At 42.1% G+C, this 10906-nt stretch overlaps 1 protein-coding gene across 1 annotated transcript; it reads left to right on the forward strand.

Annotated features, from left to right (window-relative positions):
- The first annotated feature begins 484 nt into the window (after positions 1-484).
- Positions 485-2850, forward strand: LOC134011695 (transcriptional activator protein Pur-beta-like). The gene has a single exon (XM_062451069.1). It carries the CDS (start codon positions 573-575, stop codon positions 1509-1511), a length of 939 nt encoding a protein of 312 aa, XP_062307053.1. The 5' UTR covers positions 485-572; the 3' UTR covers positions 1512-2850.
- The last annotated feature ends 8056 nt before the right edge of the window (positions 2851-10906 follow it).

Raw genomic sequence — 10906 nt, forward strand, 5'->3', positions numbered from 1 at the left:
CAATCGTTTGTCCTCTTCTACAATATATGCCCATCCCCCACCTCAAAATTGGCTTGTCCTTTTTTTTGCGCACGAGACCAACAAGTAGGCGGGATTTCAAGATTCAGGGGTCTAAAACGTGTACTTGTATTTAGAAATTAAGATTGATGCTATGAAAGAGCCATGTAATTGTGTAATCTGTGATTTCTGAAAGTGTTAATAAAGGTGAGTTTATTCCCATTAAAGGTGTGGTAGTTATACGTGGTTAATGTTCGAAACATGTCGACCCAATAACCCCCGGTACCGTATTAAATACATGTAGACACTGTTTCAAGTGCAGTAGTTACAGATACGGGGGAAAGTTATTGAGAGAGCGTCAAGGGAGACTAAGCATCGAATCAGCAGGGCATGTTTAACTTGAATGGCAAGAGAAAAACACCAGTAAAAAGATAGCTTTTCCATCTGCTGTTGTAATTGACATTAGGTGTGGCCTATCAGAGTGCAGTATCCAACGCTCGGAAGCTCCGCGAGTAGAGTAAGCACAGGAGGGTCACAGATACGCAGGACGGAGAAGCTGGCTGCTGGTGGCGAAGATGGCGGATGGGGACAGTGGGAGTGAGCGCGGTGGCAGCAGTGGTGGTGGTGGTGGTGGTGGTGGTGGAAGTGGAGGGGGTGGAGGCAGTGGATTTCAGCACTACCAGCGAGAGCAAGAGACGCAGGAGTTGGCATCAAAGCGGCTGGACATTCAGAACAAACGCTTCTATCTGGATGTAAAGCAGAACGCAAAAGGCAGGTTCATCAAAATCGCCGAGGTCGGCGCCGGGGGTTCGAAAAGTCGACTGACCCTTTCCATGTCGGTTGCGGCGGAATTCCGTGACTACCTTGGAGATTTCATAGAGCACTACGCCCAACTTGGGCCTAGCAGCCCAGAGCAGATTGCTCAGTCATCCGGTGGGGATGACAGTGGGCCTAGGCGAGCCTTGAAGAGCGAGTTCCTGGTCAGAGAGAACAGAAAATACTACCTCGATCTCAAGGAGAACCAGCGGGGGAGGTTTCTCCGGATCCGACAAACCGTCAACCGTGGGCCTGGTTTTGGAGTCGGGGGAGGTGGCATCCCTGGTGGCATGCAGTCAGGACAAACCATCGCCCTTCCCGCACAAGGTTTAATAGAGTTCCGCGATGCCTTGGCCAAGTTGATAGATGATTACGGCGGTGATGACGAGGAGCTGGCCGGCGGCGGGGGTGCTGGGGGCTACAGCGAGCTTCCGGAGGGAACATCCATCATGGTGGACTCTAAACGGTTCTTCTTTGACGTCGGATCTAACAAGTACGGAGTTTTCTTGAGGGTGAGCGAAGTTAAGCCCAGCTACAGAAACTCCATTACTATTCCCTTCAAAGCATGGGGCAAGTTTGGAGGCGCCTTCTCCCGCTATGCCGAGGAGATGAAGGAGATTCAAGATAGGCACAGGGATAAAATGTTCGAACGCAGAGGAGGAGAGGAATCTGAGGGAGAAGAGGTGGACGACGATTGATCAAGCCGGCTACAAAATCGAGATGAAACCGTGACGCAAAGCTTAGAGTGGAGCGACTACAATGTGCATGACGAATCGAACCTACGACAAAACAACGGAGTAGCCTAAGTAAAGTAGGCCTACATTCGACTGAGAAATACTGTCTGTTAAAGAGAATTGTGATATAAAAAGATTAGGGTATTTTAGTTTAACAATTGAAAACTGCATTATTTAGTGGTCAGGAAAAGCTGTCTGATATTTCCCCATTGGTGAAATATTGTCCATTTCACTCATCTAACCGAGCAAACGATGCTTTATATATATTCTAAAAATAGCAGTAGAATACTGGTCCCGTTTATAGAGCTATCTATTTTAAAGTCTTTAGAAATACATTTGGACCTGACCCATGTATTTGTCTTTGATAAGAAAGTGTGAAAATGTGTGTGTATAAAGCTAAGAGATGTGCAGCTCCACATCCCTGATGTTGCTCTGGGTTATTCTGCCTACTAGTGACTCCAATGGTTGTGTTGATGCCCACTGTATTTAGTTTTGTTCTGCGAAGCATCATAAATTCCAGCCCATCCACCAGGGCACGTTATTGGGCAAGGCAGTAGTCCTGGGGCAGCCTCTAAAGAAACACCACAGCCTGGCCTCCACCAGCCAGGTCTCCACCAGCCTGGCCTCCACCAGCCAGGTCTCCACCAGCCTGGCCTCCTGTCTGGTTCTGTGTTCTCCTCAGTCTCCATCACTGCTCCAGCAGTTGTCAGAACTGGAACGCCACACGTCAGATACTCTGGTCCCCCTGGGCTGATCCGGGTCCATCTATGGGTCCAACAGTGAGACCTGAGCCTGTTTTCACTCCCTGTGGGAACAGAGGGAGACGTTTCACCTGCAGGGACACAGGCCACACACAGGGACTAGTGTCTACCTCGAGAGGGCGCTGCCACAGCCAGGACCTGCACCAGGCTTTAGTTTGGGGATTTTATTGCTGAAAAGCTTCACTCGTGATAATGGGCTTGGATCAAGTCAAAAAAGGACTGTCCTTAAACGTCAAGCTTTGGACGTGCCATTCAGTTCTCAGTGAACTCAGACCATCTTAAGACTGAGACTCAGTCAGATTGTAAAAAATATTGGTGCTTTTAGATAACCCCACAAAGCAGGGTGCTGTACTAAATCTACTGGAAGATATATTACTTACTAAATATCAAGTATAGATAGAATTATTTTGCAAAAAGAAATCTATTCAAATATGTTAAGATATATCTATAATACATTTATGACATAAATATGCCTAAAAAAAACAAACAGGCTTATTTAAACACTAAACTAAGATGCAATCCTTTGGGGGTGATAAATCACCTTTTTTTCTCTTATGTTTTCTTTCTTCCTAACATTTATTTCCTTCTTTGCAAGAACAAGTGACCATGTATTTTGATTGTATGTTTAGATCCAGTGTCACTCAACACCTGTGCAGCCACCACCGTCATCATCATTATGCTTCCTCATTTGACAGAATAGCTTCACCCTTGTCCGATTCCTGTTTCCATCACGAGCTGGCAGGCCACTTTTTCAGTTGCCGTAGAGACGCAAAACTGACCACACAGAAACATATTTTTAAGTATTATGAAGTTTGCATGCCTGCTCCTTCTCTGGGGCTGCCTTGTGCTATCTTTCTTTTGTGTTTTTTTGGTTGCTGTATGTTGGTATTTATCAGTTGTACGCCTATTTTTAGTTTCCTTCATAATTTGCAACGGACAAGGAAAAAAATGATCCAGAAGTTTACTTACCAACATGCAACGTGTCATGGCTTGAAACACTTCCGTAAACGTCCTCCTTACCCTGCTGTACGACCCTGTAGAATTCCCACCATCTCAGCACACAGGAGTATTTGCCATTCACACAATATAAAAAATATGATTTGGGAGCAATAGTTATTTTCTACTGATATGAATATGCTATACACATACACACGTTTGAATGACATCCTTGTTCCTGTTCTGTGTTACGTGAAATGGCAGCTGTTTCCGTCATGTGTTCTGCTGTAATATTCTACCAAGTATCTTTCAATGAGAAATAAAAATGATTTGCTGAGGAAAAACCTTTTTTGTCAGTCTATCACGATTGCTTACAAATGTGTCAGCCGATGACAGTCTGTCAGGGTGCAGGGTGAGGGGACTAGCGGAACAGACCTGGAGCACAGATCAAATGTATTCCACAGACTAGGAACCTTTTATAGTCTAGATAGTGTAAGGGATATGTGGTTGATGCCATGCATTTCTCATGTGATGTTAGAACCGAGAAGAGAGAAGAAGACAAAGGACTCGATATGACCTGTTGTGAACTTGAAATGACCTAAGGAGGTTAAAGGCCGTCTTTACCCCAATTACTATATATATTCTCTTGTGGCGAAATGTTTGTATAGGGTGGGGACCAGCTGTGGCATTCTGTTCAGAATTGATGGAAGAGACTGGATGAAATACAGGCGTTAATTTGCAAACATTCACAAGCAGTATATTTAACTTATTGTTTCCAAAAATGTGAATCCTTGTTTTCGTGTCCGTACATGTGGTAAGAAATAAGCAAATATATCTCAAGAATAATTATTTACTGAGAAGTGGAAATCGGTAACTTCATAAAAATCCTGAACTGTGTAACTGTTGTACTAAGATAATGGTTTGACTGCAAAGAACAGTCGAATTTGTTATGAAGGTGAACGAACAGATCTTACAGACGCATGAACTTTCTCTAGCTTCACTTTTCTCGGATTCATCCACTACATATTGGACATGTTTTTTCTGCTCTGCTACCCTCACCCACGTGATTGCCATATGCACATGTGCACCCACTTCATGCGTCTTTACCACACAGTTTCACAACAACTGTCATGCATCTTTTGCGAACTATCCATTCAATACAGCCAAGCACGTTAATGTCTTGTGTTTTCTTTCACATAACCATCCACATAACCATAGATGGTGTTTCTGCCAAACCTGGTGTGACATTGTAGGGATCGACCACGCAACAAGGATCTCTGCCTGAGGTCCACCACTCCCTCATCCTGGTGTCTGGATGTGCCGTCCAGCACTGGTGCCCTGTGGGGAGATCTCTCAGCTGGTCTTGTGTTCCCTGGATCCCTCCACTTTCCATGCTCCCCCCCCCCCCTCCCTTTACCCCATGACAGGCAACCCACCAATGACCTCTCAGTGGTGTGTGACAAATAGTGAGAGAGTGAGTGAGAGGGGAAAAAAACGAGAGAGGACAGCTCAAGGGCATCTAATGCCACACTGGGCATCCTGCCAGTGATAGAAGGGATTATTTTGAGCGGGTTCCAAGTCACACCGGACTGGTGCTGAGATAATCCACTGTCACACCGGAAACCCGGCCCAGGGGAGTGGACAGGAAGGGTGCGTGTGTGGGGGGGGAGTCAGGGTCGTTTGAGAAGAGTAGCATTAAGGTGGCTTCACAGGTGACCTGTGACGCACACACAGACACACAAATCCATAACACACCATGATCCATGCATGTTGTCTTGTCATCAGGGCTGCACACTAACTGTGTTGTCAGTGTGGAAGAACAGGAGTCTGACACTGTCAGGCTGAACACCGCGGCTTGAAGACAAGCAGAGAGCCGAGTACGATGCAGGGACACACATTGTGTGCTCTCAATTCAACTTGGTTTTGTCGTCGTAGCTCCCCGTGACTGGAAAGGGTTAGGGACATGACACAGCACCAACCCGACTGAGTGTATCCCTTTGTTTACGCTGCAGCTAAGGAACGATTCAGGTCACCAGGAAAACAGTCTTCTCATTATCAGTGCACACCCCATAAACCAAGAGGACATTCCACTCCCAGTGAGCAGAGTAAATCATCTCTCAGTCACACTTTCAACAAATATTCCTCGGTAGAGGATTGTCGAACAATGAACAACAAAGTAAATATGATACCATTAACCAGCGAGGAATCGCTTATTTCTCTGTCTCTCTCATTCACTCACATGCCGGATATTCCTATTCAGCCCCCTTTAACCCTCGTGCTGCCTTCGGGTCACATGACCCAAAGGTTCACAACGAACCATCGTTGTGTTTACCCAATTTCACCCAATACAAAAACAAATACAAATAATTTTCTTTTAACCATTGCAATGTGGGGGGTCTGAGACAGCCCGACAGTTAAAAGAAAATGCTTCACTTTGTTTTTGTATGAGGTAAATTTGTCGCAATACGACAGTGGGTCACAATGACTGATGGGTCAGAATGACCCGAAGATAACACAAGGGTTAAACTGCCCACTGCCCATGGCAACAAGCCTACCAATCAACACTGGATGCTGAAAAGGTCCCAAACTACTCTCAGAGGGTGCAGAGGAAAAGGGAGAAAGAGGAAGAATCAATACACAGATATATTAGGTAGAGATGGAGAGGTGTATGAGAATGAGAAATGGAGAGACAGGCTAGGGGGAGAAGAGTTAGCAGGAAGGAGGGTGCGGAGGTGGAAGAAGAGAGGAGGGTGAGGTAGAGAGGAGGGTGAGGTAGAGAGGAGGGTGAGGTAGAGAGGAGGGCGAGGACAGGTTGGTGAGGAGGAAAATAAATCCTGTGTTTGTCTCCTTGCTTGAGAGGGGTGAAACCAAAGGTTATTGAATGGGGGATCTTCTGAGCTATATTTGGCCAGTGTTACTATGTGCTGAGAAAGTGCACAGCAGAGCCGATATGTCTGCATATGTGCACTGTACGTTTGAGTGCACAGATGTGTTAACACACACACACACACACACACACACACCCTAATCCCACGCATAAATGAAGGGCATGATCAGATGAATTTCTATCCAATGTCCACTCACATGAACAGCACCTAATCCCCGCCCCTTTCTCTTAGACTCACACCAATCGCATTTACAGTTTTCTTTCAACTGCTTACACCTTTTCTTTTTACTTTTCCTCTTTTTTTCAAAACTTTACAGACAAATCCAAGAATTGCACACACAAAATGCAAAATGCCTCGCATCTCTTGCAAAATGAAGCACTGCATTCAAAATATCAAACACGTTTCAAAAGCAAACATTTGTCTTACGTTGCAAACACCTTTGCCATAATATTACATTTTTGGATATATCATATACAGTTATTCAAAAACTAAAACTCTCCTTTCATGAGCTCCTATGTACATTTCTGTACAAGATTGAAAGTAAATGGCAGAGATGTTGAAAAAATCATGGTAAACACGAAAACAAGATTCAAACCAAACTTTTTTACTGTAAGCATTTGTGGTTGTGAATACAGTATTACACAGTACGAAAGAAAGAGTGTAGTAGGACAGAAACCAAACTTAATTTTGAAAAAGGTGATTACAGAATGGTCTGTGTGTGTGAGCCATAAACTGTAGCATACAGTAATATACTATTTTCTACAATATTGTCAGAATGTCTTCTTACAGTCACTGTACTGTTGCACAGTATGATACAGTAATCCACCAGACTGTGACCAATCATGCAGTGCACTGCGGTCAATGGATGCATGGGTGCTAACATATGTTTGTGTATAGTATACCGCGTGTTGTGCCAAAACAGCTATTATGTGTACATTAGAAACATGTGAACATTACAGTAGATTGTTACATATCTGTTATCATTTCTACAGTAAAGGTTCAAATTATATCTACCACTGTAAATCAACTCAAATTAGGCTATTTATAGGCCTATTCTAAAGCAATGATTGGTTTGTGTTGAGTAAAGCAATGAGTGTTTGCAGATGTGAGGATTTGTCTGAGGCACTGATAATTTAGTGTGGCATTTTGAATGGTTGTGTTTGAAAAAGGAAATCAAGATTGCTTCCTGTTAGAATTGTGTGTGTTACGTGGAGTGGTGTTTTGCAAAAAGTGTTTTATGAAATTGAAAACGGAGTCAAAGGCCAAAAATGTGCGTATGGTTTTGCAGATTTGATTTGTGGTTCTGGTGTTTGAGTGTCAGGTTTCAGAAATTGTGTGAGAAGGATTTTGTGTGTAAGCAGTTGAAAAAAACTGTAAGATAAAGAACATAGCTATACTGTAGCTGTCAATAAGACAAGACAAACTGATAGAAACACTCACAGCCACAGTTAACATTTTATAATAAAAACATTTCACTATAAAATAAATATCTGTTTGGTTAATGGAATTTACATTTCACTGTCATGTCTGATAGCTTGCATTAGTTTAAAACAAGCGCAAATTCTCAAAAGCTACGACCAACTACATGCATGCAATTTTTGTGAACCAACCAACAGATACAGTAGATTCCCAGCCAACAATTATATTACAAGGCCTTTTTAACCAGAGGAACAGATACTAAAATGTACTTTCCAATTTAAACATCTTTTTAGCGAGTTTGATTGTTGACAGTATCTTGGTACAAAACAGTAATAGTTTCAAGTTTACCTGCAGTACTTCTCATGACCAGAGGGAAGCAATACTCTTAAAATATGTAATTGGCCCACAGTTTGAAAGTAACAAGCCTTAGTGCACATGATGGATACAAATTGTAGTAGTAGTTGTTCATTGAGAAAGTAAACTCCATTTTGGCATAAAATATCAAGTCTACTGTAACTTACTGTTTTAATTTAGCTTTTTTGTTGCTGCTTTTTTGTTTTTCTTTCAAAAAAAGGCTACCTATGAACAGTCAGTTGCACTGTGCTAACATCACGGTCCTGTAGCCTATATGTATGCAAGTGTAGCCTACCTTGTCTTCCCACCCTTCACAGACATTCACAGTGGGTTCACAGTGGATTTGTGGAATCATGATTTGTGCTTAAAAAAAAAAAGACATTGTCCACATGTGTGCAATATTGTGATGACTTACGAGTCATCACAGTTTCTCCTAATTCAAATTAGGGCATCTCAGAACCACCAAAGGTCTGGCACTAAACCTGACAGGACTGTCTGCGGTTTAAAGAGGACAATCTGAAGAGGCAGTGGTCTGTAGACACTGTGCTGCTGATGGTGACCTTGTCATCCTGAATGTACAGGAAGTTGTTGCGCTGAGCCATGGACTCCAGGATGCCCCACTTCTCTCTCTTTGACTTCCACTGCAGGAAGCATTCTGGGGGGATCGTTTCCTTCTCCTTCAACTAGGAGGCAGCACAACAAGAAGTCTGATCAGAAGACGATAGGCCTACACGCTGCCTCTGGTTCTACTGGTTTGTCAGTCGTAAAGTAGGCTATTAAGGACGCTTTTCGTTTTTACTTATAGGGAATTATTCACATTCTCAGCTTCCTGTGAGAGATTACAGCTGGCATTGACCAACATTTTGATAACAATTTAGAAAAATTATATATAGCATTCAAGAATTTGCATAATAGCCTATCAAAATGATCATCATAATCATGTAGTGGATTATGTTGGTGGTAGGCTATTTTTTTTTTACCTTAACAGTGTTGCCCTCCACAGCGAGAAAATACGTTCTGTTTTTATGTAGGAAAGAGAAGGCCATCTGGACAGAGGTACCCATCGTTTTTGTGTGGACGGTCACTGGAAAACATATAGAATGTTTAAGAATGTCAACGGCATTTTTGAATTTAAAGGAACACTTTAAAAGCATACATCATCCTCATTACCTTTCTTGAGAGTGTCGGCCACTTGGACTTGTTTGAAGAATATGCTTGGACCTTTGACGTCAGCAAACCTCCCTGGTCTGACCTCAGCAAACCTCCCTTGTTTGGCCTCCAGGTGCATTTGCTTCAGGTCTATTTGCACTCTTTCCAATGGCTTTGAACTGCAAAAACAAAGCACTTACTTTTGTACTCTTGTAAAATACCCTACTTTTTATAGACTAATACGTTCATTAGACATTTAAAACGTATACAATATTATCGATATCATGTGGGATGAAACAGTAGAAGATATGTACCATCTGTTAAGAGAAAAGAATTAGCCTACCAAGAGATTCGGCGCTCTGCCTTAAATTAGTTTAGAATAAAGCACTCTGACTTCGTATTGCAAGACCGACATGACAATTTATTCACAACAATCAATGCATTTTTTACGTAAAATGTGCAATGAAATATGATTGCAGAAACGAAAGAGCAATTATAAAACACACGATATCGATACGTAAATTAATAATTACCTTAAAATCTATAGAGATTAAACATTTACCTATTAGATTCGATTCAACTTTATTGTCATTGCACAGAGTACAGTACTGAGGCAACGAAATTCAGTTTAGCATCTAACCAGAAGTGGAATACCTATACGGAATACCTATACGAATGCATTGAAAAGTTGATAGGTTATACAGGCAATGCCTTTTCTGTATAAAGGAACACTAGAAAAAATATGTTCTATAGTGCATAATTTACAAGTTTCAACACATACCTGAATTATGCCTACGCTTCAATCATGCCTTGTATGACAGTACATTTTAAATTTATCAACACATAAAAGCTAGTCTGCAATCAGACACATAATAAGTGACAGCATTTCATGGATGGTTAATAATCTCGACTATAAAAGGAGAGTAGCCTAAAGATTAGCCTACTTTCTCTTAGTGTGCTTTAAAATGTACTTGGCTGCTACTTACTTCTGTTGAGCCATGGTTCTTCGCCCTGTTGGTTATCTTCTCCAGGTACTTTGATGTCTGTCGCAACTGTTTGCTGTTGCAGAACAATTTCATACATCCCGTGGCTCCACCCTTTTAGCAAGCCAACCCACACAACCAAACTAGGTCCGTTTACAATTTCCTTTACCATTGTAAAGGAAATTGTAAACGGACCCTACGTGCTTGCTTGCGTCGGTTGCAGATGGGTCCGTTTATTATGAAACAAGCCAAACCCCCTTTGAAAGCTGTTCTAACGACGTTGTTGGGGCATAGGTGGAAATCAGGGGGGGCACGACCCCCCCATCCTGAGAAGAATAGGATTTGTCCCCCCCAATAAATCACTGTAAACATAAGTACATTTTAATAATATACATTTAACATAATACAATGTTACAGCAGTAATTTTGGTGTCCCCCTCAGGAATTGCTCTCTAGAAAATGTCATATAACTGTCCCCCCCAAAATTGATAGCAGATTTTCACCACTGTGTTGGGGGCTGTTTAGCGTGTGTAAATGGACTAATTATATAATATTATTGATAATTATATATGTATTTTACATAAAACATATTGGTATTTTAATGAATTCATGACACATTTAAGAACACATTTATGTATTTAATTAATATTTTAATTAATTAATGACACATTTAAGTAATTATTTAATGGTGTATTTATTTAATTCATTTTGGCACTTTTAGTCCTCAATAGTACACAGGTCGTGCCGTACAGTCTATCCAGCCTAGCACATCTATGCACGTCGTATCCATGCGTCATTGCTAACGTGTGCTGACGTTGTGACGTAAAGAAGCGGAGCTCATGGCCGTTGACGCGTGCCGGCTCCCTCTGT

This window comes from Osmerus eperlanus, chromosome 25 (assembly GCF_963692335.1).
Source record: "Osmerus eperlanus chromosome 25, fOsmEpe2.1, whole genome shotgun sequence".
NCBI lineage: Eukaryota > Metazoa > Chordata > Actinopteri > Osmeriformes > Osmeridae > Osmerus > Osmerus eperlanus.